A 27,050-nucleotide genomic window follows, 5' to 3' on the forward strand; every position below is an offset into this window, starting at 1 on the left:
GAGGCAAACCCCAGGAACTGAGCTCTCCTCATTGAGTCACTGTCCAGCATTAATGATTCTCCTATCGTGGGGCAGCAGGTGAGGATTTAAAATGCAGTCTAGGGGCAGAGGCCACGTGTGGCCTCCAGATGAGGCGTTACCTTCTCATGCACCTGGGAGAGGCTGGGGGTGTGGGAGGCACCAACTTACTGAAACCACAAGCCCTAACGCGCTGCTTCCCCTCTCCGTTGCTGCCTGCAGGTTATTGCCCAGCTCCACTCCTCCTGTACGGACCTGACAGAAGAGGAACTGGCCAAGCTGGGGGTGTCCCTGTTCAACTGCCAAGCGAGTGTGGAGGGGCGCAGGACCTATCCCTGCACTGCCGACATGGTAAGACGGCGAGGGGCGGCTCTGAATTCACGCCCTCCCATGCTGGCTGGGGAGAGGGCTGCAGCCAGTGCAGGCACCCTGAGATTCTCCTCACACGGGCCTGGGGAGTGAAGGAAGAACATCAAAATGGCCGTACTGGGTCAGACCAAAGGTCCATCTAGCCCAGTATCTGTCTACTGACAGTGGCCAATGCCAGGTGCCCCAGAGGGAGTGAACCTAACAGGCAATGATCAAGTGATCTCTCTCCTGCCATCCATCTCCATCCTCTGATGAACAGAGGCTAGGGACACCATTCCTTACCCATCCTGGCTAATAGCCATTTATGGACTTAGCCACCAGGAATTTATCCAGTTCCCTTTTAAACATTTGTTGTAGTCCCAGCCTTCACAACCTCCTCAGGTAAGGAGTTCCACAAGTTGACTGTGCGCTGTGTGAAGAAGAACTTCCTTTTATTTGTTTTAAACCTGCTACCTATTAATTTCATTTGGTGGCCCCTAGTTCTGGTATTATGAGAATAAGTAAATAACTTTTCCTTATCCACTTTCTCCACATCACTCATGATTTTATAGACCTCTATCATATCCCGCCTTAGTCTCCTCTTTTCCAAGACGAAAAGTACCAGCCTCTTTAATCTCTCCTCATATGGGACCCTCTCCAAACCCCTAATCATTTTAGCTGCCCTTCTCTGAACTTTTTCTAGTGCTAGAATATCTTTTTTGAGGTGAGGAGACCACATCTGAACACAGTATTTGAGATGTGGGCGTACCATGGATTTATATAAGGGCAATAATATATTCTCAGTCTTATTCTCTATCCCCTTTTTAATGATTCCTAACATCCAGTTTGCTTTTTTGACCGCCTCTGTGCACTGCATGGACATCTTCAGAGAACTATCCACGATGACGCCAAGATCTTTTTCCTGACTCGTTGTAGCTAAATTAGCCCCCATCATATTGTATGTATCGTTGGGGTTATTTTTTCCAATGTGCATTACCTTACATTTATCCACGTTAAATTTCATTTGCCATTTTGTTGCCCAATCACTTAGTTTTGTGAGATCATTTTGAAGTTCTTCACAATCTGCTTTGGTCTTAACTATCTTAAGTGTTTAGTATCATCTGCAAACTTTGCCACCTCACTGTTTACCCCTTTATTGTCTTTAAGCGCTCCTTTTGTATTTTGATCATCAAGGGGCCCCACTGGTTCTTTAGAAGGCTTCCTGCTTCTGATGTACTTAAAAAACATTTTATTACCTTTGGAGTTTTTGGCTAGCCGTTCTTCAAACTCCTCTTTGGCTTTTCTTATTACACTCTTGCACTTAAGCTGGCAGTGTTTGTGCTCCTTTCTATTTACCTCACTAGGATTTGACTTCCACTTTTTAAAGGAAGTCTTTTTATCTCTCACTGCTTCTTTTACATGCTTGTTAAGCCACGGTGGCTCTTTTTTAGTTCTCTTACTGTGTTTCTTAATTTGGGGTATACATTGAAGTTGGGCCTCTATTATGGTGTCTTTAAAAAGGGCCCATGCAACTTGCAGGGATTTCACTTTAGTCACTGTTTCTTTAATTTCTGTTTAACGAACCCCCTCATTTTTGTATAGTTCCCTCTTTTGAAATTAAATGCCACAGTGTTGGGCTGTTGAGGTGTTCTTCCTCTCACAGCCCAACACTGTGGCATTTAATTTCAAAAGAGGGAACTATACAAAAATGAGGGGATTAGTTAAACAAAAGTTAAAAGGTACATGGAGCAGGGACTCCTGGGCAAGGCGACCGTTTTGCACCAGAGTGGCCCCACCAGGAATGGGACTCACATCACCCTAGGCCTGCAAACAGACGTTGCGTGGTGGGAACGACCTTCAGCCATCCCTGACCTTTGCCAAGTTTCCATGGGGGTGAAAGGAGAGGCCTCCATGTCCTATTGCTGACGTCTTTCGCCCCGCAGCCACACTTCTCCCCCACCCATCTTCCCTCCCTCCTGCAAACATCTTCTCCCCCTGCACAGATGGAGCTATTGAAATGGACTGTGGTGGGCTGGGGGTACTGTTACCCCGGGATGGCTGCACAGCTAGCTTGGTTCATGTTCCCGACTGGCTCGTTGCGCATCGCTGGAATATCGGGATAGCAAGGCCAAGAGCATTTTGCGTAGCTTCAATGATGGAACCTCTTGGGTGTGAGAGGTGAAGACTGGTTAGGCTGGCTGTGACTGGTCCATCTCACACTCGGTGCAGGACTGGTTCCTACGATGGATCTTGGAGCATTTTGTGCCGTCAGCCTCTTCACTATCCCAAAATGGGGTCTCCTGCCAATTGCCTTGGGTTCCACAGCCTCAGCGAGTTCACTATGCAGTATCCCCCCTCCTTATCTCATCCCATCCTCCGTCTCACACATGGGTATTGCCCTGTGTAATTCCTCTCCCTCTGTGGTGCTCCTCTTTCAAATGTGAGGCATATCGTCTGCCTAGCTCGCTATCAAGTAGCCCTGCATACTTATTTATTCCAGCCTTTCCCTCCAGCCCTTGATCACGTCTGTTGCTTTTTTCCCCAACTCCCTCCAGTGTCAGTCTCTTTCAGTCCCATGGCGTCCAGGACTGAGCACAAAATCCCAGATGCGCCCACACCAGGGCTGTGTCAATACATTTGTGATGAATAGCTCCTGCGTAGCACTCTTCAGCTGTAGGGTTCTAAATGTTCTGCAAAGGTGAGTCAGTGCGACCCGCTCTATTTTAAAGAGGGGAAACTGAGGCACACAGGGATGTGACTTGTGTACAGTCACATGCTGACTCAGTGGTGGAGCCAAGAATAGACTTCAGGTCTCCTGATTCCCAGTCCAATGCCTTGCATAGTGGGCCATGCTGCCTAAGATCTAGCATCTACCTGCCCTTGAGATCTGACCATGGTAGGGTACTTTGGTCTCACACGGTAGTGCTTCAGCTGTGTGAGAATAGGTCGGTCTTCCTTGCGAGGATAATTCACCTAGTTTAGTCCTATGTTTGAGTCTTAAACTGTCCATACCTGTAGAAGCTATTATCTTGTGGGGACCCAGGACAGCTTTGCCGTATCACAACCTGCTTCTCCTAGTTTCCTAGATTAAAGCCAAAAGGGACCATTCGCTCATCCAGCCTGACTTTCTGCATGTCACAGCACGTCGAAGTACACCCACTTACACTAGTATCGAGGCCAGCAGCATGGGGGTGGCTAAAGCATCTCTTCCACAAAGGTAGCCGGTCAGGATCCGAAGACACCAAGAGATGGAGGATCCGCCACATCCCTGGGGAGCTTGTTCCCGATGGTTAATCACCCTCGCCATTAAAAATGGTCTTTCCAACTGGATTTGGTCTGGCTTCAGCTCCTAGCCTTCAGTTCTTGTTCTGCCTTTCTCTGCTGGATTATAAAGCCCTGTGAAGTTACTGATACGCCATGATCAGGTCACCGCTTGCTTTCTCTGGAGTACTGCCATGCAGTTCCTGGGCTAGGAGGGATGCGGGGCATTGGGAAGGGCCCTCTCCTGTGGCCTTATTGAACCTAGTCCTGCTTGGCTGTCTTTCAAACCAGCCCCTCGCGGAATGCACCGCTGACATGGACCCTGACACCTGGAACGCCTACCACATCGTCAGCAACCGGGCCCGCGCCGTCTGCTACTCCACCCGCCAGATGCAATTCAAGCGCCGGACGGAGCACACGGTCAACACCCTGGTCTCTGCCGCCATGACTCAGCTGGAGGCCATGAGGCTTCTGAAGGTGGGTCGTGGCGGGTGGGTGGCTCCAAAGAGGTCTGAGCCAATGAACAAAGGGTGGAGTGAATGAAGGGCACAGCCACCGTGGTCTTTGATGCAGAGAGGGAGATGACCGATCCCAGCGTGCAATGCTCCACTGTTAAGCATGGCATGCTGGGACTTGTAGTCTCTTAGTCCTCAGCATGCACCACTGCAGTCTCTGCACCGCTACTGGCACCTCGCTGATTGAGGCCTTGGCTACACTGGCGCTTTACAGCGCTGCAACTTTCTCACTCAGGGGTGTGAAAAAAACACCCCCCTGAGCGCAGCAAGTGATAGCGCTGCAAAGCGCCAGTGTAAACAGTGCCCCAGTGCTGGGAGCGCGGCTCCCAGCGCTGTAAGCTAATCCCCACAGGGAGGTGGAGTACCTGCAGCGCTGGGAGAGCTCTCTCCCAGAGCTGGTACCGCAGCCACACTCGCACTTCAAAGCGCTGCCGCGGGAGCACTCCCCCGGCAGCGCTTTGGAGTTTTGAGTGTAGCCAAGCCCTGAGTCAGTGTCTCGCTAACAGGACGGCCAGGAGGAACTGAAAGAGCTGACAGCAGAGTCCCTGCACAAGGTGGTGAGCAGCCAGCATGAGCTGCTGCTCCAGCAGGAGAAGCTGCAGGGCGGCCAGGAGCAGATGGAGTCTTCCATCCACAGCAACCTGGAGCAGCTGACTCAGGAGAAGGCCTTGATTGCCAGCGGGCAGCAGCAGGTGGCTCAGCTCATTGAGGGCATCACCAGGAGGATGGGTGAGAACAGAGAGACAAGGGCATGGAGCATCTCCCGGCTCCCTAGAGCAGGGGTTCTCCTGAGGCTGCAAACAGCTGTCGAGGGGAGGAGGGGCTTGACTTCCCGTCCTGCTAAATGAGACGGAGGGGGGGTCCCAGCTACACAAGAGGGAGGTTCTGACGGGGAGGAGGGTCATGAGACTGGAAAAAGCGGGTTTTGGGGGAAAAGGGTGCGAGGAAGAGGGTCAAGGGAGATTCTGGTGTGGGGAAAGGTCACAAAATGGCAAATGAAATGTAATGTGGATAAATGTCAAGTAATGCACATTGGAAAAAATAACCCCAACTATACATACAATATGATGGAGGCTAATTTAGTTACAACTAATCAGGAAAGAGATCTTGGCGTCATCGAGGATAGTTCTCTGAAAAAGTCCACGCAGTGTGCAGAGGCAGTCAAAAAAGCAAACAGGATGTTAGGAATCATTAAAAAGGGATAGAGAATAAGATGGAGAATATCTTGGATATGGAGAATATCTTGGAGAATATCTTATATAAATCCATAGTGTGCCCACATCTCAATACTGTGTACAGATGTGGTCTTCTCATCTCAAAAAAGATATACTGGCACTAGAAAAAGTTCAGAGAAGGGCAGCTAAAATGATTAGGGGTTTGGAGAGGGTCCCATATGAGGAGAGATTAAAGAGGCTGGTACTTTTCATCTTGGAAAAGAGGAGACTAAGGCGGGATATGATAGAGGTATATAAAATCATGAGTGATGTGGAGAAAGTGGATAAGGAAAAGTTATTTACTTATTCTCATAATACCAGAACTAGGGGCCACCAAATGAAATTAATAGGTAGCAGGTTTAAAACAAATAAAAGGAAGTTCTTCTTCACACAGCGCACAGTCAACTTGTGGAACTCCTTACCTGAGGAGGTTGTGAAGGCTGGGACTATAACAATGTTTAAAAGGGAACTGGATAAATTCATGGTGGTTAAGTCCATTAATGGCTATTAGCCATGATGGGTAAGGAATGGTGTCCCTAGCCTCTGTTTGTCAGAGGATGGAGACGGATGGCAGGAGAGAGATCACTTGATCATTGCCTGTTAGGTTCACTCCCTCTGGGGCACCTGGCATTGGTCACTGTCGGTAGACAGGATACTGGGCTAGATGGACCTTTGGTCTGACCCAGTACAGTCGTTCTTATGTTAAGAGGGTGATTCTAGGGGATGGGGACCTGGGATAGAAAAGGGGAGTCACAGGAGTATGGTTGTGGAAGGACATGGTAGGGAAAGGGATGGACAAATTCAGGAGCTGTTGACCTAGAGTGTCTAATGCTCCTGCAGCAATGCTGGTGTCCGTTAGTTTCAGGGACCCAGGGCAGGCCCCACTGAGCCAGCTGTGGCTAAACCTGACTTGTGAGTCCCAGAGAAGAAATTTCCACCCTTGTTCCTAGCTGAGGGGATCCATCCGCTCTATCTTTACTCCTCCACTTCCCTGAACTAGCCAAGAAGCTACAGCAAAGGACCAGGAGCCAGGAACACACCCAACATCTGATTCCCACCTGAACCATGGACCTCTGGGCAAGTCCAATTGCTGGATCTTGTGATAGCTCAGTCAGCCTGGCTGTAAAATGGAGATGAGCAAGAACCTCCAAGTCCTGGTTGCTCCAATGAACCCAGCTCCCCTGCGGGAGAGCATGATGTTGTCTGGCAGTCTGACCCTCCAGCAGTCTGCGTGTGGCTCCCGCCTCTCCCTGCTGCCCTCCCCTTCTCTTGGCGCGTGTAGAGGTCGTATGTGGGCATTAGGTTTGGAAGGAGGCACTTTGATTTGACTAGAAGAGGGAGGCACAGTGTGACGTCCTCTGCAGCATCTTTGCTCATCTAGGCTAACAGGCTTTTACCATTGGTGGGTGACTAGATCACAGGCATGCATGACACTTAACATGGGGAGTGGCTTCACTGGAGCTTCTGCCAGGACCTGAGCTCTGCCCCATCTCCCCCGCAGAGAACGTGAGCACCCATCTAGATGACCAGGACTTGGAGCTGCAGCAAGGACACAGAGCCATCCTCACCGACCTCACCCAAATGCAAAGGCGAGCCCAGGAGGTCTACTCCAAAATAGGTACCGTGGCTGCTGCTGGCAGGGCAGGCTGCTCCCGGCTGGCCAGCGTGGGTGGGGCTGGTGTATTGTTTAGCTGGAATATATGGGGCTCAGGGTCAAATGTGTTAACATGACCCAGGGTTAAACAAGGGTTGGGGTTTGGTACACACAGACCTCAGCCTGCTTGGTCCCAGGGCAAACCCACCCTTAGGCATCCTTTTAATCAAGATTGAAAAAAAGAAGTGAAAACAATGTAAGTTACTAAGTCAGCTTTTCATTTTAATATCCTTTCCCTTTGTCTGGAGAGAGCTTTTTAGAAGCAAATCCCCTCCCTGTTGGACAGTCTCACAGATAACTGTCCTTTCTGGGAAGAAGAGCTGTTAGCTGGGCTGGAGGCGGCGTTATAGCTGCTGTTAGTCTGCTCCCATTTCCTAAAAGCCAAAAGCAGCATACCCAAGGGTGAAAGAGAAGAACAGCAAAGATAGAAAATGCTGCTTCTGTCTCTGGGGTTAACTCTCACTTGCAGTCTCACTGCTGGAGAAATACAGGCCCAGCACACAGTCTGATCAGCCACTCAGAGGCCAGACAAGGTTGTACGCGCGACGAGCTCTTCGGGGCACAGCTTTTAGCTGCCTCCTCCTGATCAGTCTTACAGCAGTGTTGCAAAATATCCAGTCTTGTCCATCTAAGCCAGACTCTTATTAGACACAAGGCAAAAGGAGCAGTGGGGGCAAAAAACCAAACTGGCTTGATAAGTGTATGGAGGGGAGGGGATGATGGGACTGCCTACAATGGCACGTAGCCAGGGTCGTCCCTACCCATACACAAAGTACACAGCTGTGAAGGGCACCAGGAAATTTGGGGAACCACATTTCCTGGTGCCCTGCGCAAGTGCATATTGCTCCAGCCCCTGCCCCTGCCCTGTCCCCACTCCACCCCTTCCCCAAGCCCTCACCCCACCCCTGCCCTGCCCCTACTCCCCGGAGAACTGCTGCAGGGGTCAGGCCTGCACTCACCGTGTGGTAGGTTGAGCAACTCGGCCCCAGCCTGCTCTGCTCCCCTGGCTCCCAGGGGAGAAGAGCAGGCTGGGGCCAGGGGACGGTTCCCCCCATCCATCTGTGGAGGCCTGGAGCCCCACATAGCCCCCCTGAGGCGTGGGGGGTGCATAGGACACCAAAATGGCTAGGGACAGCCCTGCACGTAGCTGATTTGCGACTGCTAGCAGCAAATATATCCAGCAGTCGTGGATGGGACACTACTTAGGGAGGGCTCTAGTTATTACAGAGAATTCCTTCCCAACTGTCTGTCTGTCTGGGTCGTGCCCACGTGCTCTGGGTCTAACTGGTGGCCACATTTGGGGTCAGGAAGGAATTTTCCCCTGGGTCAGATTGGCAGAGACCCTGGGTTGGGGGGGTTCACCTTCCTTTGCATCATGGGGCACGGGTCACTTGCAGGTTTAAAATAGTAGGAGTAGTGGCTTCTTTGTACCTTGGAGTCTGCAGATCATGATGTGAGGATGTCAGTGACTCAGCCAGAGGTTAGGGGTTTGTTCCAGGAGTGGGTTGGTGAGGGTTTATGGTCTGCGATGTGCAGGAGGTCAGACTGGATGATCATGATGGTCCCTTCTGGCCATAAAGTCTGAGAGGGGTCGGAAAGAGAAGAAATAGGGTAAGGTGCAGGAGGTCAGACTGGATGATCATGATGGTCCCTTCTGGCCATAAAGTCTGAGAGGGGTCGGAAAGAGAAGAAATAGGGTAAGGAATCAGACAGACATATTGTGGGGAGAGAGCCTCATCCCTGGGGGTGGTCATGATTCATCTGGGTCCCCCTCTGTGGCCCAGTCTGGTCAGGACACCCCTTTGGGTCAGGATGACAAAGATCCAGGGTCTGAGGAGATGATAGGGGTGGCAGCCATGATGATGAATCTCCTGCCTTCCCCTTCTTTCAGCCAGCCAGCATCGCTGGCAGCCTCTGTCCATTTGTCTGTGTTCTTCTCCCAAAGTCTGTCTTTGAGGACCCCAAAAGGGCACGAGGGGTGGAACAGCCCAGTTCCCCCCCCCTTATTTAGTTCATCAACCAGGCTTAATTTCCAACACACCAGTTTCGGTCAGGACTTGCACTTTTCTCGTTGACTGGGCATGAGCTTAACACAGGCCTCAAGTTAGATCAGTCGGCCTCTTTGTTGGGACAACTCACCCTATAACCTTTTGTCCCATGCACATGCGGTGTTCTAGGTGCACGCACCTTCACTCTTAGCCGTAGGCCCCGTTATCACAACCAGACACAGGCTGAGGAGTGGAGAGGGCCTGGCACCTGGTAACTGTGCTGTGAGGGTGGCATTCTCCTGCATCAAGAGCGGTGGGACCTGCCTCCTGGATCTTCATTTAAAAAACATATATATTTCCAGTTCATTAATCCTTTTCTGAATTCCTCATACGCTACACTATGCCCCTCGATACTGTTCCTATACCACACTTATTGCTGTAATAGCGGAGTGTTACCGGTAGCGCATTAAGCAACCTGACTAACAGCTGTCATGTGTTTGGCGGTCTAGTCCCTGCAAATTCGCCCTGATCCAGCTTGAAACCAACACCTCCACAGCTGGCCTAGCTACTCAGGAGGAGGCTGGAACCACTGGTGAACTGTGTTCCCTTGTATCTCTCCGGAACCCACCCTGTATTCTCACTTCTACCCTCTCAGTTTCCTGGAGGTGCTGGCAGATCCGACAGAAACTGTCTCAATGTGGGATCTACCCTGTAATTGCAGTGACCCAGGCCTCAGCTAGGCTGTGCCTACTGTGAGGAGAGGCAGAAGCGAGCCATACAGTGGCGATAACCGTACATTTTAAACTTGATAAAGGAAATACCCAGACATTTGGCAGGAACAAGAATAGACTAGAGATAATAGACTATAAAGTAACATCATAGACTCACTCAGCAAAATAATAAACTGTAAATTACTATCCCAATACGAACGCCAGGCTATATCACCCCTAGAGAGAATCAAAGCCCAGTTCCACCTCAGCCATCTTACCTGGGCCTCTCTCTGGCTCGCGATGCTCCAGCAGATCTGCCCGTGATGGACAGTTCCCCACCATTCTAAGCTGGGTTCCTACGCTGGCGCTGAATCCTCTGCCCCTCTCTGCCCAGAGGCCAACCTGGCGCTGTTCCTGGCCTATCAGAACCAGACAGCCCTGTACTACGACGAGCTGATGGGGAAGCTGCACAGGATGAACCAGAGCCTGGGCCTGGTGCTCTACGCCGTGGGTCACATGCAGAGCAGCGTGGAGGGCCGGCTCCTGCACATCCAGAGATTCATTGGCTGGGCAGGTGACTTGGGGGTGGGGGCAACGTGCATCTCAGGGCAGCAAGGAGCTGAGCAGCCTCCTCCCACCCAAGTTCGCTGGGCCACACGCACCTCAGTGGCTGTGGGCTGGGAACTGGCCAGCCAAGGGATTGGTTCTCTGCCTGCAGCACCCCTGGGGTGGGCTCCGCAGCCCAGCCTAGGCGGGAGGGGACTTGTGACACCGAACAGCAAATCCAGGCTTCGAAGGGTGTCTGACCGCCCACTGCTCAGCGGGGTGGATGTGGCTGGTGAATAAGGCAGCATACGCCCCTTCTCCTCCTTGTGCTCAGAGACCTGGATTGGAGCCCTGGGCTTGGTCTCCCACTCTCCTCCCCAGCTGGGGCTGCATAGAGCCTCCAGGCCCTTGTCTGCTGTGCAGAGAGCATGGGCCTTGGGCGAGGGAGTTTCAGAGGTGTCATGGGGAAGGGTGGGAGAGACACTTGCAAAGGAGGAGACACCCCTCTGTCTGATCGCAGGGCCTGAGCTGCTTGCCCCCTAGTGTAGGAGGGTCCCAGCCCGGAGAGGATACGATGGGAGTGGGTGTCAGAGGCTGGCGGGAGTAGCAATGGATTGAGCAAGCTGCTGCATGGGCAGGTCCTGCAGCAGAGATGCCGCCTATCCTTCGTTAATTATTGTAATGGTGACCTCCCCTCTCCCCCCCTCCCCTCGCAAAACTCTGAGTGAAGCTGGGCAGTGTAGTATCCCCGCCCCCGGACTTGAGGGAACGTTGCAAGGAGGAGACGTCTCTCCCCAATCTGCTCCGCTGGCAGGAACCAGCCGGGAGATGGCGCCGGTTTGAGCATGGATCTGTCAAGGAGCGAAGTGCACGCTTGCCCATCTCTCTCTCTGTCTCGCAGGAGTCAGCCTCGGTGCCGCCTGCACCTGCGTCCTGCACGCTGCCTACTTCCTGCTCTCAGCTCTGCTCATGACCTTCCTGCAGACCCCAGGTCTGCCCCGCGCTGTGCTCCTGGTCCTGGTCATCGCCAACGCGCTCTCTGAGCTCAACCACGGCGTCTCCCTGGGCTTCACGTCCCTCACGCTCTTCCTGGTGCTCGTTGTCACTGGTGAGCACAGCCAGCTCCCCCTCTCTCCTGTATCGCTGGAACCAGAACCCAAGCTGGCACCGGTGGCCCAGCCCTGGGCAGCCTCAGCAGGGAGGCTAAGGGTTGAATGGGCCATGGAGACAGAGCCGCGCTCTGGAGCGAGCTCATGAGGTGGGGACACGCCGGCGCAGAGTGTAGGGAGAGTTTGCCCTGCCATTGGCCACGCTTGGGTAAACAGGCCTGAGCTAGACCATTGACCGCTCCTGTGGCCACTGGTGCAGTCAATTTCCACCACCCGCTGACCTGGAAAGCTCGGGTTGTCCAGCCACCAGAGGGGGACAAAGCCGCCCTGTCAGCTTGGGTTACGCTTGCCAGCTAATCTCCTCCTCCCAGCAGCCTGTGCTAACTCCCACAGCCCCCTGCAAGGTAGGTCAGAACCCCCCGTGTTGCAGGGACACAGAGCCCCGGGGAGTCAGTGGTAGTGCCAGAATTAGCCCCTGGCGCCCTGAACCCCGGCTCTAAGCAGGTAAGTTTTCCTCCAACAAAATATTGAATCGACAGGTCCGTCAGCCCGCCCCCCCCGGCTCCCCCTCTGTGTTAGCTGGATGCTGCTCTGAACTTGACCCCAGCTCTGGCTTTGCTCACGTTTTTGTAGGTAACTGGCTGCTGGCGAGCTTGTGCTGCTGTGCCCGGAGCGTGAGGGGCCGGAAGCTGCCTCTGGTGCTCTCGCTGACTCCTCAGAGGACAGCGGGGGCCAGCAGCCCTGAAGCAGAGCTCAAGGATGGTCCCCGCTGTCATATCACCTCCACCCCTGACAGGTAGGAGGGGGCAGGTGGGACCAGAACATGGGGATCTGGGGCTAACCAAGGTAAATCTGGAGCCCTGTTGGGGATACTGCAGGGGACAACAGGTGCATGGCCAGATGTGCCCATTTAACAGCCTTCCCTCCTCGGGTCTCTGCTAAGGTCACTTCAAACATCCTCTGGTCACACATTAGTGAGTGTTTGGATTAGCATGTCCAGTCGAGTTAGTTAGCAATGTGCTCTCGAAAGCCACCTTCTTTCAAGGCCGGTGTCGGGTGCCAGGAAGGATTTGTGGCCCTGTTTTCACATCAGGCTCAGGGTTGTCCGTTGACTCAGGTTACAGCTAATCCCAGGGGAAGAGGCTGGTAATGAGAGTGCCTGGTATTTATATAGCGTCTCACCCTCCATGCTCCCTGCCCGCCATGGGGGTCTGTGTGCAGTGGGGTGGGGGCATCCAAACCGTACCAGGCTTGATGTGGGTCGGTGTGTTCTGGGTCGGGATTTACACCACATCCTCTGGCTGTTCAGATGGGGAAACTGAGGCACAGGTCATGCAATGACTCAGTGGCAGAGCTGATAATGGAACCCAGGAGTTCTTTGCAGCAGGAGCACCCAGGCCTGTAAGGTGCAGAGCAACGAGCAGCCTCACATGGACTGCTGCTTGCCCAGGTCCTTCTGTGTTAGAGTGGGAAACTGAGCAGTAGCGCCCCAGAGCCTCCACCCTGCAGGCTGACATGGTGCACAGAGGCTGGCTGCAGCCATGCTGGTTTGCTTTCCGCCATGCTGCTGTCAGGCCTCCGGGGAGCACATGTGCTGCCATAGTAGCCGGCAGCAGCACGATCCCCAGCCCCAGCCGCAGCATCATGTCAGCAGGAAGGAGTGAACCCCTGTCACCAGTGGCTGCAGAAGGGGTGCGCTGGTGCCGAATAGCCTCTGGGTGGCAGCAGAGAGCTCACTCTGCAAGAGCCCTTGTGCAGGGGGGTTCCCAGTTGGGTCCTAGGGCGACCCCAGGTTACCCCTGCTTGCCTGTGTTAGTGGCATGTTACACCAGCTGTCCAGTGCAGGCCTTGGGTCCCGCTTCTGCGTGCAGCTCAGGGTGCAGGTGCTGGTGTCAGAAGCCTGGTATGGTTTGGATGCCCCCACAGGTATCGAGGACCAAATCTTCCCATGCGTGGCCAGGCCAGTGGACGTCAGCTGGGATGTTTGTGCACATCTAGGTCTAGTGTGTCCTTTCCTTGGGGCAGGGCGCCCCGGCTCCGGATCTCACTCCCCCATTCTACACCCACTTGTCTGGCAGGATCAATCTACCACGGAGGCAGGAGGCCCACCTCTACTCTACTCTTCCAGCTGTGGCCTGAAGGGGCTGAGGATTGGGCATGTGTCTGGGGCATGTCTGCTCTTTGTTGTTCTGTCGCCTAATGCACATACACCCAGGGATACCTCTTCTGAAACTTATAAATTGATGCACATAGAAGGAGATGAGGACGACGAGAGAGATCGTAGAATCATAGAATATCAGCATTGGAAGGGACCTCAGGAGGTCATCTACTCCAACCCCCTGCTCAAAGCAGGACCAATCCCAACTAAATCAGATGCTTGGTGTAGAGAGGGTTCTCCCCATCTGGTCTGTAGGGGACAAATGCGCCCCCAGCTAGGACACCCTGCAGCTTCATGCTCTGAAGGGTGGGAATTGGGCAGGGGCTTAGCTGGGCAGGACTTGGGGTGAAACTTCATCTGTGATGGAATCTTGTAACCTTTCATCCTTCCCCTGGCAGGGAGTGTGAAATTGGCCTCTTGCAGGAAGAGCTGAACAAGCTGGAGGAGATGAGCTACCTGCAGGGTAAGTGAGATGAGTTCAGTACAGCGGGTGCCTGGGGAACACGTTGCTGAGTGCCAGAGCGCTGCAGCAAACCCCGCTCTGCCTTGGGGGCACTATGGGGATGCTGCATCTGAAGAGAGCAGATCCCTGTCTCTGGCTGGCCGGGAGCTGGGGAGAATGTTGCAGGGGACAAACAGTGTGTCCAGAGCACTAGTATCTACCCACCCTGTCGATGCAAGACCTGATCCCTATGGGACAATCACCCCCACCTCCCTGGAGAGCTTGGACACCCAGTCTGTAGAGGTACCTGCGCTCGGCCTGAATATCTTAAATAACAATAACAATGAATGCCTGTTTCTTACCTAGCGCATTTCCTCCATACCCGTCAAAGCACTTCACAAACTCTAAACATATCTATCCTCACATCTGTGTGGCAGGGAAGTATTGTTATCCCCATTGTACAGATGGGAAACTGAGGCACGGAGGAGGCTTAAGTGACTTGCTGAAGGAAGCTCACAGCAGAGGTGGGGCCTGAACTCCGGTCTCCCATGTCCAAAGCCGGTGCCCTAACCGCTGGACCTTCCTTCCCCCTCCTTGGCTTAGGCAGCTGGGCTGCTTAAAGCTCCCTTAGTGAGACTTCTCTCTGCTGCTCATCAAAGCACGTCGGCTCTGCAGTATCCAGAGGCCACAGCCTCTCCAGCTGAGCTGTGGTGGGGATGTGGCATGAACTGCTCCAGAGCCCTGTGCGTTAGGCAGCAGAGCTTCCAGGGCTGGGGTGTGTGCCAGGCCCGTGTGGCTGGAGAGCTGTGCGCACAGGGGCTGTGCCGTAGCAGGTGGGCTGGGGTAGGCAGGCTGAGAGCCATAGGCGCACTCCTGGAGCTCCAGCATTGAATGGCTCAGCCTGTCTGTGGGCACAGGAGCCGGGTACTGGAGGGGACTGATCAGGCGGACCAGTGTCTCCGCTGTGCTAGCCATTAATGTGTTGCAGACGACTCCTGCCTGGGGAGGGTGTCCCCGCTGACGGGAAACCCCTTTCGGGATGGGGGCAGGCCGCTGCCCCCTACAGGCTGGAAGGCACAGCCGAGATCCGCTGCTCCGCCAGCTCCCGGTGTCCCCATTGGGAACTCGCGCCGCATCAGTCTGAGCCGCACCACCAGGCACGAGGTGTTGGAGAGGCGGGTAAGTGGTGGGAAGCTGGTGCTGCCCGCCGTGGGCAAGTGTGCAGGGACAGGCCTGGCACTGCCCATTGTGGGGCACCGGGAGAGGCAGGCAGGCATATGGGGGGTGGGAAACGGGGCTGCCTGCTATAGGGCTCGGGGAGAAGCGGGCAGGAGAGTCTGTGTGTGTGTGTGTGGGGGGGGAGACAATGGCGCTGCCCGCGGTGGGGCACAGGGAGAGGTGGGTAGGAGTGTGGGGACAGGGCTGACACTACCTGCTGTGGGGCTCGGCGAGAGGCGAGCAGGTGTGTGTGGCTGGCGCTGCCTGCCATGGGGCACAGAGAGAGGCGCGCAGGAAGGAGAGTGGGGGCAGGGCCGGCGTTGCCCACTGTGGGGCACAGGGAGAGGTGGACAGGAGAGTGAGGGCAGGGCCAGCGCTGCCTGCCATGGGGCACAGGGTGAGGCAGGCAGGTGTTTGTGGCTGGTGCTGCCCGCCATGGGGCACAGAGAGGGGTGGGCAGGAGAGTGGGGCAGGGCCAGCTCTGCCTGCCATGGGGCACAGGGAGAGGCAGGCAGGTGTTTGTGGCTGGTGCTGCCCGCCATGGGGCACAGGGAGAGGCAGGCAGGAGAGTGAGGACAGGGCTGGTGCTGCCTGCCATGGGGTACAGGGAGAGGCAGGCAGGTGTTTGTGGCTGGTGCTGCCTGCCATGGGGCACAGAGGTGAGCAGGAGAGTGGGGCAGGGCCAGCTCTGCCTGCCATGGGGCTCGGGAAGAGGCGGGCAGGTGTGTGTGGCTGGCGCTGCCTGCTGTGGGGCATAGGGAGAGGCGGGAAGGAGAGTGGGGGCGGGGAGAGGCGGGCAGGTGTGTGTGGCTGGCGCTGCCTGCTGTGGGGCTCGGGGAGAGGCAGGCAAGGGAGAACGGGCTTTCAGTAATCGGAGCCACTGTCCGAGCTGTCGTCCGAGATGCGGGGTCTCCCCATTCGTTCTGGTTACTGTGGGGTTGGGGACGTTGGCTGTGCATCACTGACCAGTGCTGTGAGGGGTCCCTCCCCCTCCCCCCAGTGCCCTGGGCGGCTTGGCACCGGCCGTTGCAGGCATGGGGGGCAGAGAGCATTAAAAGGCACAGCTTCAGGGCTGGCCTGGGGCAGGACCTGGGCAGTTGCCCGGGGCACCATGGTCATGGGGGCACCGTGCAGCAGCACAGAGGTGAGCACTGCTGGTGTAGAGTCAGAAACTGCTCCTGGCTGGCAGGGGAGCGCTGCATGGGGGGGGGGCACCCAGATTTCTCCCAGCGGAGCAATGGGGGGAGGGGCCGAGCGGTGATGCACAGATACTGATCCACCCCAACATTCCTCTGTGGCCCCCCAGGGGGTTGGGGGGGGGAGTGAGGAGCAATGTCAGGGCTCTGTGCATCCAGGATACTTCCCCCTCATGGACCAAGGGGGCACGGTGCAGGGGAGGGGGGTGCAGGGGCTAGGGGTGCAGGAGAGTGGGAAGCCTATGGGGGTCAGGGGCAATGGGGGGGCTGCACCCTTGGGGCCCAGGAGCGTGAAAATACAAGTTCGCCCAGAGCACCATTTTCCCTAAGGCCGGTCTGCACATTCTTGTGCTGGGGCCAAGCTCACCCCGACAGAAACAAAGCCGCTGATTTCAGCTGAGCTGGGCAAATTTGACTGGTGTGAGAGCCCAGCCAGGGGGCCAGTGCAGGCAGGGCCTGCAGGCTTCCCCCAGCTGGGTCACTGGGTGTGAAGAGATCTGCTGTCCTGTACCCTGGTCCCTGTGAAAGCAACTGACCTGGGAATTTCCATACCTCTCACCCAGACCCTGAGGTCCTGCAGTAACTGGTTCACCCTTCAGATCCAGGTGGCTCTTGGATGGATGTGGGTGGACAGAAACTGGTTGTTAAAAGGGCTTAGGAGTGGGTCTGGTGCAAGGGGTGCTGGCCCGGGGATGAAGGAGGGTTTTCAGCACCCAGGAGCTGGGGCAGGCCAGGAATTGTGCCTGGGGAGTCTCACCTAGCTGTGGCTGGAAACCTGTCCAGAGTCTCCTTCCCGGGCCGTGTTACCAACACAACTTGCATCTGTGCGTGGCTGGTTCCTGAGCTGGTAGCGTGGTAGCAGGCTATGGGGGTGGCTGGGCGTGTGACACTGCTCAAGGTGCAGTTGGTGATCCAGCATGTAGGGTCAGAGGCAGGGACTCTTGTCGTGTTTCTAGCCGCTGACATGATGGGATGGGGAGGGAATGCTGGGATTGTCTTGGCAGCCGGTTCTGCAACAAGTGACCAATCAATGTGCAGAGGGCAAGGGCCTGGCACTTCCTTATCCTGCCTCTGCTTGGCGATATCAAGGGGGAGGTTCCAGGGGACCCCATCAGTGCCCTCAACAGCCAGGGCCTTGAGACCTGCAACTACCACCAAAGCACCATCAAATCCACCCTGCATGGTGCTGCAGCCTCTTGCTGGGCCATTAATTCCAAGCCACAGCTCCTGGGCACACTTCCCTGCGGGGATTCTCTGCTTTAGAAGCAAGAGCAACTGTTGGTGGTTCAGATTCTCGGTAGCAACGGGGGGGCTCTGGCACTGGGCCTGCAGCTGATTCTGGTTCTCCTGCTGTCGGGGAGCTTGTCTTCCTCCTCATCAGTGCCACATGTGACTCCCTCTTTCCTGAACAGGCCACACTAGAGAGGCGCCACCTGGACCCCGCGTTCGAGCCCTTCTCTGACTTCAGGTCCTGTAGCCCGGACCAGTCCATGGCTAGTGACATGTGAGTATAGAGCGCTGCTCCGCTCTCTGAACAGGCTGCAGCGGATTCCTTTTGCGCAACGCTTCACCGATCCCTGCTGGCCAGTGTTGGCATCCCCAAGGGATGCTTTGGGGCTGGGTTATTCCTGTTAGTAACCAGCCCTGCCTCTAAGACAAGGGGGACTTATGGTGCGATAAGCAACGTCTAAGGCGAGGGTGGCTTCACCTACGTGATGGGCAGAGGAGAGGAATGCTGCAGACACGTTCTGGGCGACAGTTGTCCCATGGCTGCTGGTTTTACTCCTGGGGAAATTCTGTGCCAAAAAAATTCTGCACACGATATTTTAAAATTCTGCATATTTTTTGTCAAACTTACACAATATAATCAAGCTGCTTTCAATTATTTTGGTAATTTTATTTAAACTACAATACAATGAATGGAGAGTGGGAGTGGGGAGCATTGGAGGAAATCACCAACCTCGCTCTGTTTAATAGTAACATAGCTAATGTTGACCCTTTACTTCTAGTTACGAGTCAACAAATATATGCAGTCATGTGCTCAGGGTTGTTGCATCGTAGGCAACTGAAGAGCAAGTGAGGGCTGGGGACTCAAACTCCCAATTTACACTGGCTACTGACCATCTCCGAGAGGTCAGTAGCAAACAGTTCATGGAGCACATTTTGATAGGAATTTTTTTTCAGTCCAAGAATTTAGACCAGTTCTAATCACTAAAGCTCCATAAGCCATACTGACCTCTGCACCACTCTGGCAATGCAAAGGAGCCTTAAGTTTTATACCTGTTTTTATACTCCTGGGGAAATTCACTAAGAGCAACGGGAACAATTCACTAAGCAGGCAGGCTGCTACATTCTGCTCTGGTTGAGGGAACAGAGCCTGCTCTATCTCTTCAGAAACGCCCCAAAGCCCTGCCCCTCCACGCCAAGTGTGCCATAATAGCAAGCGAGAGGGTCAGAGTGTGTGTGGTCTGTGTCTCTCTCGTGCGCGTGCACACACGACTGTCCAGTCCCCCCCTAACCCGCACAGTGATTTACATCCCTACCAGCTGCTCTGGGTGCCCAAACCGACCTGCCTGCACTGCTGGGGAGGGGGCACATGACTGCTCTTGCAGCTTCCCTTTGTTTCACTGTCAGAAGCCATTTTTCTGCGGAGAAGCAAAGAAATCTACGGGGGCCATGAATTCTGCGCATGCGCAGTGATCCCAAATTCTCCCAGGAGTATGGTTTGCTTTCCAAGTGGAACAAGCTGGGCCACTCCCTCTAGGGACTAAATGCTCCATTATCTCTCCTAATCTTGAGGCCATTGGCTTCTGATGCCCTGACTTTGCTAAGTGGTCTCTGGCTTTAGTGGCTAGAGGCAGACCAATGGAGAAGTACAAGGACACTATGAGACTACATTGGTCAGCATGATGGGCGGTCATCTCTACACGCCAACTACCTTGTTGTCAAGTTTTCTGACCTCGCTGCAAAGGAGAGTTTTATAGACAATAACAAGGTGGCTTTGTGGGTGCTTGCGGAAGCTCCTCCCAAGAGCAAGGGGCAACACAGGAGAAAGCACAAAGTTATTGGTTTGAAAATCTAGCAAGAGGGTGATGAAGGCTGACATTGGCATTTTGATACTGAATGAGATGATAGGGTGGTGATGAGCCCTGGAGGTGAAGACGAGCTGCTTAGGTTTGATACAATGGAGATGAGGCAGCTAGTGGAGGGATCCAAAGAGACAGGTATTGTGGTCAAAGTGACAGGCTAGGAGAATAATCTTCACAGAAGCATTCTGCCTGGGTATGAACAGAGCAAGACTGCATTCGTCAAGGCTGGAGAGAATGATGCTGCAGTAATTGAGATCACAGCCTGGACCACAGTTCTAGCTGTGTGGATGGATGAGAGAGGCTGGATCTTAGAGATGTTTTGCAGAAATAATCGACAAGATTTAGACACCGCCTGGATGCGAGGACCTAGAGAGAGGTCTGAGTTGAAGATGCTGCCCAGGTTACGGGCTTGAGTGATGGGCCGGATGGTGGGATTGTCCACAGTGATCAGGGAGGGCTTGGGATGGGGGCTGAGGGGAGATGAAGAGCTCTGGTTTAGCAATATTGCACCTGAGTTGATGGCTAGACATTTATCTGATTAGATATTGGGGGGAGGGGGGAACTTTCCAACTGTATAAGGGGAGTTTAGCGCTGAAATAGGCTTCCATGGGAGGTTGTGGAATCACCATCACTGGAGGTTTTTAAAACCAGGTTGGACAAATACCTGTCGGGGATGGTCCCCATTTACTTGGTCTTGCTTCAGTGCAGGGAGCTGGACTAGAGGGCTCTTCCAAACCGATGGTGCTATGATTCCATCCATGAGGAGATGTCAGAGCTGGGTGGAGACTGTAATCTGGCCAGGTCTGGAGTGGAGGTAGATCTGTGAGTCACTAGCAGAAGAATAGTAGCTGAATTTGTGTTTGCAGATGAGATTAGCCATTGACAGGGTGTAAAAGGAGAAGAGAGGGGAACCACGGAGAGAGCCCCGTGGAACCCCAGAAGTTAGAGCAGGATTTCTCTGAAAGACACATGGAAGGAGTGACGGAGAGGTAGGCAGTCCATGGAAGGACAATATTTTAAATAAAGAATAAATTGGAGATATCCTGTCTCCTAGAACTGGAAGGGACCTTGAAAGGTCATCGAATCCAGCCCCCTGCCTTCACTAGCAGGATCAAGTACTGATTTTTGCCCCAGATCCCTAAATGGCCCCCTCAAGGATTGATCTCACAACCCTGGGTTTAGCAGGCTAATGCTCAAACCACTGAGCTATCCCTCCCCCCAACAAGAGGATCATGGCAAAGGCGGCTGATGGGTCAAGGAGGATGAGGATGGAGTGCTGGTTCTGAGAGACTCTGACAAGAGAAGTTTCAGTGGAGTGCAAGGGGCAGAAGCTGGATTGGAGGGGGGAGTGTAGGGTGGAATTGGAAGATAGGAACCCCAGACAGCAATACTAGACAGTGCATTCAGTCAGCTTAGAAACTAAAGGGAGATGGGGCTGTAGCTGAACAGGCAAATGGGATTTTTTTAATGGGAGAAGCTAGAGCGTGTTTGTATTGTGAGGGGAAGAACCGGAGGAGAGTGGGCACGAGGGAGATCAGGTGATGGGATGAGGTAACTGGGGTGATGAGTGGAGAGCTTAGAGGAGGAAAGCAGGACACTGTGTCTGATGGGGAAGGGGAAGGAGAGGGGGAAGGTTGCATCCACTTGTCAATTTTCTCTTGGAAGAATTTGGCATGATCCTAGGCAGGAGGAGAACAGTGGGAGTGGCGGGGAGGGAAGGTTTGAGTCAAAGGTGGCGAAATGCAGCTGGCACTATGGGCGTGGGATTCAGTGCAGTCAGAGAAGTAGAGGAGTCCGTCTACATAGATGGCAGAACCGAAGGAGGAGAGAAGGAGGAAGTTGTGGGATTTCCACCAGTCAGAGACACTCTGCAGTCGATAGTGGGGGTGAGCCAGGCCTTGAGAGTTGGCGGGACAGACCTGGGGAGAGAGGAGAAGAGGAAAGAGAGTCATGGGTGGAGGAGAGTGGAGGCATGGACAGAAATCAGCTACTGCATGAATGTAAGAAAGGGAGGGGAGGGCTTAGAGCAGATGAAATGTCATCAACACTGCGGGTCTGGAAGGCACAGAAAGGCCACGAGACAGGACGTGAGGGAGGGGGCTGATGGATGGTGCTGAAAGAGACCCAGTGATGCAGGAACTCTGCTACAGAGAGAGCAGGTTGGTGAGAGAGATTAAAAAGACTAGATGAAGTTAGACTGGGATTTTTCAGCTTGGAAAAGAGACAACTAATAAAATCATGACTGATGTCGAGAAAATGACTAAGTGTTATTGCCCCTTCCCAATGAAATGAATAGGCAGGTTTAAAACACAGAAAAGGAAGTGGGTATTCACCCATGAAAGCTCATGCTCCAAAACGTCTGTCAGTCTACAAGGTGCCACAGGACTCTTTGCTGCTTTTAAAGAAAAGGAAGTACTTCTTTACACAATGCACAGTCAGCCTGTGGAACTCACTGCTTGGGGATGTTGTGAAGGCCAAGACTATAACAGAGTTAAAAAAAGAACTGATATATTCATAGAGGATAGGTCCCTCAGTGGCTATTAGCCAAGATGGCCAGGGATGCAACCCCATGCTCTGGGTGTCCCTAAACCTCTGACTGCCAGAAGCTGGGAGTGGAAAACAGGAGATGGATCACTGGATTGCCCAGTTCTGTTCAGTCCCTCTGGGGCACCTGGCATTGGCCGGTCAGACGACTGGATACAGGTTTAGACGGACCATTGGTCTGACCCAGTATGGCACATGAACAGCCCTTGGACAAGTGGGAGAGCTGAGGCAGGGCTGCAGGTGGAATGGAGAGATCAGGGCAGGGAAATGTGCATAAGCGGGGTGTTGTCAGCATGGGAGTGGAAGGCCCAGAGGATGAGTGTGGGGGACTGAGAGGAGGAAGTGAGAGAGCCAGGAGGTGAAATCCAAGAGCAAGGCAGGTGGGGAGAAGTGGGGGGGGGGGAGGGATGGTAGATGAGGACCAGGTGGAGGGAGAGCTTGGTAACTGGCTTGGCCTAGGGTGGCTGTTTCGGCAGCTTAACTTGCTCTCCATTGGAACTACCAACAAACCCGGCCTGCAGCCCAGTGACACCCCCTTAGCTATGGGGTACCCTCTGCTGCTGGTGACAGCCTGGTGGTTGCTGACCTGACCCCACATTTGATCCACAGGGCTCTAGACCTACAGGTATAATCAGCCTGTCTCACCATCCTTCCAGGTCCACCTCTTCGATGTCTCCGCGACGCCTGTGCCAGGGCATCACCAAGGCCGGGCAGCCATGCAGGAAGAAGGCCGTTCCCGGACAGGAGTTTTGCCACGTTCACGTATCTGGACAAGTATCCTACACTAGCTGAGCCTTGGAGCTCTCTGTCAAACCTGTGCAGCCGCTAGGTTAGTCTGGACCTTGGGTGGTTGGCCAGGGACCCGTGGACTCCTGGAGTGCAGCTGGGGCACCACCCCCCCCGTCTCAGCAACAGCCATTCTGTGGCATTATTTTAAACACTGCCTTTGATTTTAATGTGTACGTCTGAATGGAGGGACTATGTCTGCGGAGAGCCAACAGTCCCTGCCTGGCAGCTTTTCTAGGGGCTCATGGGGCTTCTTTGAGGAAAGCCCCATTTTAAATAGACCACCCTGCTCTGTGAATGTTCCAACGTGTCTCAAATGCTTCACCCCATGAAAACTGCAGGAGATGAGGAGCTTCTACGTTCACACTGACTCAGGAGCCAGTGGACTGTTTACAAGTCAGCCTGGCTTTTCTAGTGGCCACAGCTGCCCAGCTCCAGCTGGGTTCTTCTGGCCTGTTCCACCTCTGCCAGCCCTCAGGACACTCATCCGGGTTTAGCTGAGCCGGCAGCACAGACTGCAGCTCCCTCAGCACCACTGGGACAAACCTCTTGTCAGTAAAGATGCCTGGGGTAAGAAGGTGCCATGTTGGTAGCCAAGTTTTATATGGAAATCTGCTGTTTGCACATTGGTTTAATAAACAACGTTTATCTACTGCTGGAATTTCCATGTCTGTCTCAAAAGAAACCTGAGAGTTCCTGGGCTGTGGACGGGGGCTCCAACCTCTGGCTAAATGGGGATGGGGTTGTATTCATTTAGATGAAAATGATGTTGGCCAGTCAGAGTCCTGTCAACACTTTACCAGTATTAACCAAGGTGTGGGGTTTGCTACACAGAGACCTCAGCCTGCTTCGCACCAGGGCAAACCCACCACTAACTATCCTTTTCACTTCTTACTACAGATCCAGAAGGAAAAACTGTTCAAGTGTTTGAAATGTAAAACACAATCAGGCTTTCGTTTTCACGCCATCCCTTGTTCCCACTCCCCGTTCACCCGAGAGAGGTTTCAGAAGGAAGCAGGCCCCGCCCCCCGCTCCCTTTGGCAGGCTTTTAGATGCAAATAACCATTCATTGGGGTAAAAGGGAAGTTGTTGCTGCTGTTAGTTCAATCTCACTTCCTAGAAGTCAAAACAAGACGACTACACACAGGGGAGAGGAAAGAGCAGCAAAGACAGAAAAAGCAGCTTCTGTCTCCAGTGCTAACTTGTATTTGCAACCTTACTGCTGGAAAAACCAGGCAGGGCTCATGGCTTTAGTAGCCACTGTGAGACCTTGCAAGCTTGTACTGCTCTCAGGCTGCTTCGGGCACTCCTTTTTAGCTGCCTCCTGCTGTCCAGACTTACAGCCGTGTTGGCTGGCTGAGCCAGACTCTTACTAGACAGAAGGGAAAGAGGGATAGGAAAGAAGGAAAATAAGCTGGGGAAGAAAAAGGACATGTGGGAGGGGGGACGAAAGAGCCACAGCTCTCACATGGTGGGTGGGAGTTAGCCGAAGCCGCTGGCAGTGCTGATGTCACCTGAGGCCCTTTCTCTGGCCTTGTCCAGTTAGGACATCTCGTGGGACTAGGACAACAAAGGTCTAACCGTTGTGGTGGGTGCTAGAAGCCAGTGGGGGTGGCACTCTTGAAGCTACAGTTGATGCTTTTTCTCTTCTGTCTGTCAGTGGTTAACTTCCTCTGGACTATTTCTCTGCCCCTTCCCTTCCCCTCCCCTCCTCACCCCACCAAAAAAAAAAAGTATTTTCTTTTAAAGGCCCCAAAAGGGAGCAGTGGGTGGAACAGCCTCTCCTCTCATGATTTTGTTTGCCAATTAGGCCTATTTCCAACACAAATTTAGTCCACTGATTTTTGGCCACTGCACCTTGTTTATGTGCCATGATCTTAACACAGTCCTCCGGTCACAGCAGTAGACTCTAGTGCTTTAAATTAATTCCCTGTCTCTTTAAATATTTTTTCTCAAACAATTTATGACAGGCCCTTTGGACAATCCATGAACCTTTACCCACTGGGTAAAGTAGGCCTGGCTAGACCTTGTTTACTGCACCAAGGGGTGGTAGGAAACCTGATGGGGGGTGGGGGGGGAGAGGGAAACTGAGGCTTGTGACGGTTTCCTATCCCACCTTCCTCCCTCTGTGCCCTGTTCCAATGTGCCAGCACTTTGGCGAGTTGAAAGTAAGGGTGATGCTGGCCAGTGGGTGGTAGAACAGGGTTGCAGAGCTCAGGGATGACCCATCTCTCCAGCCAAATGGCAGTGAAGGACGGGGACTGGGGGCCAGGAAGATGCTAGCTCACCCTGAGAATAGGGATGGGCAGCAATGCTAAAGCTGGGCTATGGGCCCTCTTGTTCCCTCAACAGGCACCTGTTCAAATTCTCTAGCCCAGGGTTTCTGGCTGGTCTACGCTGGGGGCGAAGATCTAAGATACGCAACTTCAGCTACATGAATAGCGTAGCTGAAGTCAAAGTATCTTAGATCGATTTACCGCCCATCCTCACGGCGCGGGATTGACGTCCACGGCTCCCTGTGTCGACTCCGCTACTGCCACTCACTCCGGTGGAGTTCCGGAGTTGACGGGAGCACATTCAGGGATCGATATATCACATCTAAATGAGCCGTGATATATCGATCGAGCGCTACCTGCTGATATAGTGGGTAGTCTGGATGTACCCTCAAATGCAAAGCATGGGTGGAGATTGGGGAGAGGCAAAGCCCCACCCTGCAGCACTCAGCTGTTACTCCTGAATAGTAGTTACCAAGAGCAGTGAGAGATGCTCTGGTGTTTGCACTGGCAGCACCAGCACGAATCAGAACCATGCAGCTGCTGGAGACTTGTAGGGCTGGTGTGCCTGGTGCCAGAGGTGGTTCTTGTCAGCGGAGGCAGCTGCAGCATTTGGACACTGGGGCATTCTCCAGGACAGCTCCACTGCTCCCACCCAGCCAGGGAACAGGGTGCCTGAGACCTCACAAGCGGCCAGTGACTTCCTGACCCCCCGAGGGCAGGCTCACAACCCAAGGCTACAGGAGATAGGGACAGAGAGGGGTTTGTTAGAGTGACCACCAGGAAGAGGTGGTGGCTGCACTGAGGTTCCCAGAAACATTTGTGAGAAAAACTGGCCTGTGCCCAACTTTAGTTATCTCCTGAGTCACCCATTCAAACACCCCTGCAGAGCCTGAACTAACAGCAGGGATGGAAGGGGATTTTCCTTGGTTGCTGTGTGCGTGGTTTGGGCCAGTGCAGGGGTAATAACAACCCAACGGGCCACTGCTGTTCTTTGCAAAGGGGAGGGAGGGCAGCCCCAGCATCTGAGCCTACCTGTTGACACATCACCACACTATGAAATATGCTTTGTGCTGAGAGCTGCTGGACGAACCAAGGGGTAGGAGCATCTCTAATGCTAAACTCACTGGTGCCTTGGTTTAGTGCTTGCCTGCTCCAAAGGCAATGCTCATTGCCAGCAGAGGTGTATAGAGTTTCAACACCCCTCCCCCACAAAAAGCTTGCCTGTCCCTAGGTGTTGGAATACAGTCCTTGAGTTGCTGGTGCAGACAGACAGGCTGTAACAGTGGCTGGAGAGTGAATGTTTCATATTGTAAGATCTACAGAGCTGGCTTTTTCCCTTTCTGAAAGAGGCCTGGGGAAAGCAGTTAGCCTAGGGGAGTGGAACATGGGCACACCTCAAGCCAGCCCTTGTTCAGCTGCAGCCACTCATGGTAGATTGCAGTGGCATCTCCCAGGAAAGCTTCCTAGCTGAGTCTAGGGGACTGCACGTTCTCCCAGGGCAGGTGATGGGAGTACCTTCACAGAGGATGGTTAGCAACAAGACTAAAGTAGCAGCAGCAGCTGTAAGAGATCGTGTCCTCTCTCCCTGCTCTGCTGGAGAGCACTGGAAGCTCCATCACCTGATTTAAAATAAGACCAAGCACCAGAACCTCTTGGGGATAAGTCCACGCTGAGCCAGAGGGACACCCTAGAAAGCTTACCGACCTTCCAGTTGACTTCTTCCAAACATCGGTGACAATAAGTAGTTACAGGGGCATGGAAGGGCACCTGCTTTGGCTAATCTCCCCCAACCTGAGCACTGCAGGAGAGCCCCATTCTGCCATTCTAACCCTAGAGGAGAAGGCAAGATTTCTGATAACGAACAGCCCTCACTGCTGAGCAGCACCAGCCGCTGGCAACAAGAGGGGGAGTGTCCCAGGAACGTGACACACAGCTGGGCTGTCCAAGCTCTGGTTCAGGATTAACACTCTGCACCTTC

The 27,050-nt window shown here is 53.7% G+C and overlaps 2 protein-coding genes across 2 annotated transcripts in view; one reads left to right on the plus strand and one right to left on the minus strand.

Annotated features, from left to right (window-relative positions):
* Positions 1-26,996, plus strand: LOC127045181 (protein brambleberry-like). Its single transcript, XM_050940994.1, has 12 exons — positions 1-78; positions 241-369; positions 3,919-4,104; positions 4,649-4,871; positions 6,858-6,974; positions 10,103-10,282; positions 11,156-11,362; positions 11,997-12,159; positions 13,920-13,984; positions 14,952-15,142; positions 17,790-17,881; positions 22,667-26,996. The coding sequence occupies exons 2-12, from the start codon at positions 367-369 to the stop codon at positions 22,800-22,802; spliced, it is 1,563 nt and encodes a 520-aa protein (XP_050796951.1). The 5' UTR covers positions 1-78; positions 241-366; the 3' UTR covers positions 22,803-26,996.
* The window catches only part of EEF1D (eukaryotic translation elongation factor 1 delta), a 420,646-nt gene that overhangs the window by 63,270 nt on the left and 330,326 nt on the right, over positions 1-27,050 (minus strand). The window lies entirely within an intron of this gene.

This window comes from Gopherus flavomarginatus, chromosome 2 (genome assembly GCF_025201925.1).
Source record: "Gopherus flavomarginatus isolate rGopFla2 chromosome 2, rGopFla2.mat.asm, whole genome shotgun sequence".
NCBI lineage: Eukaryota > Metazoa > Chordata > Testudines > Testudinidae > Gopherus > Gopherus flavomarginatus.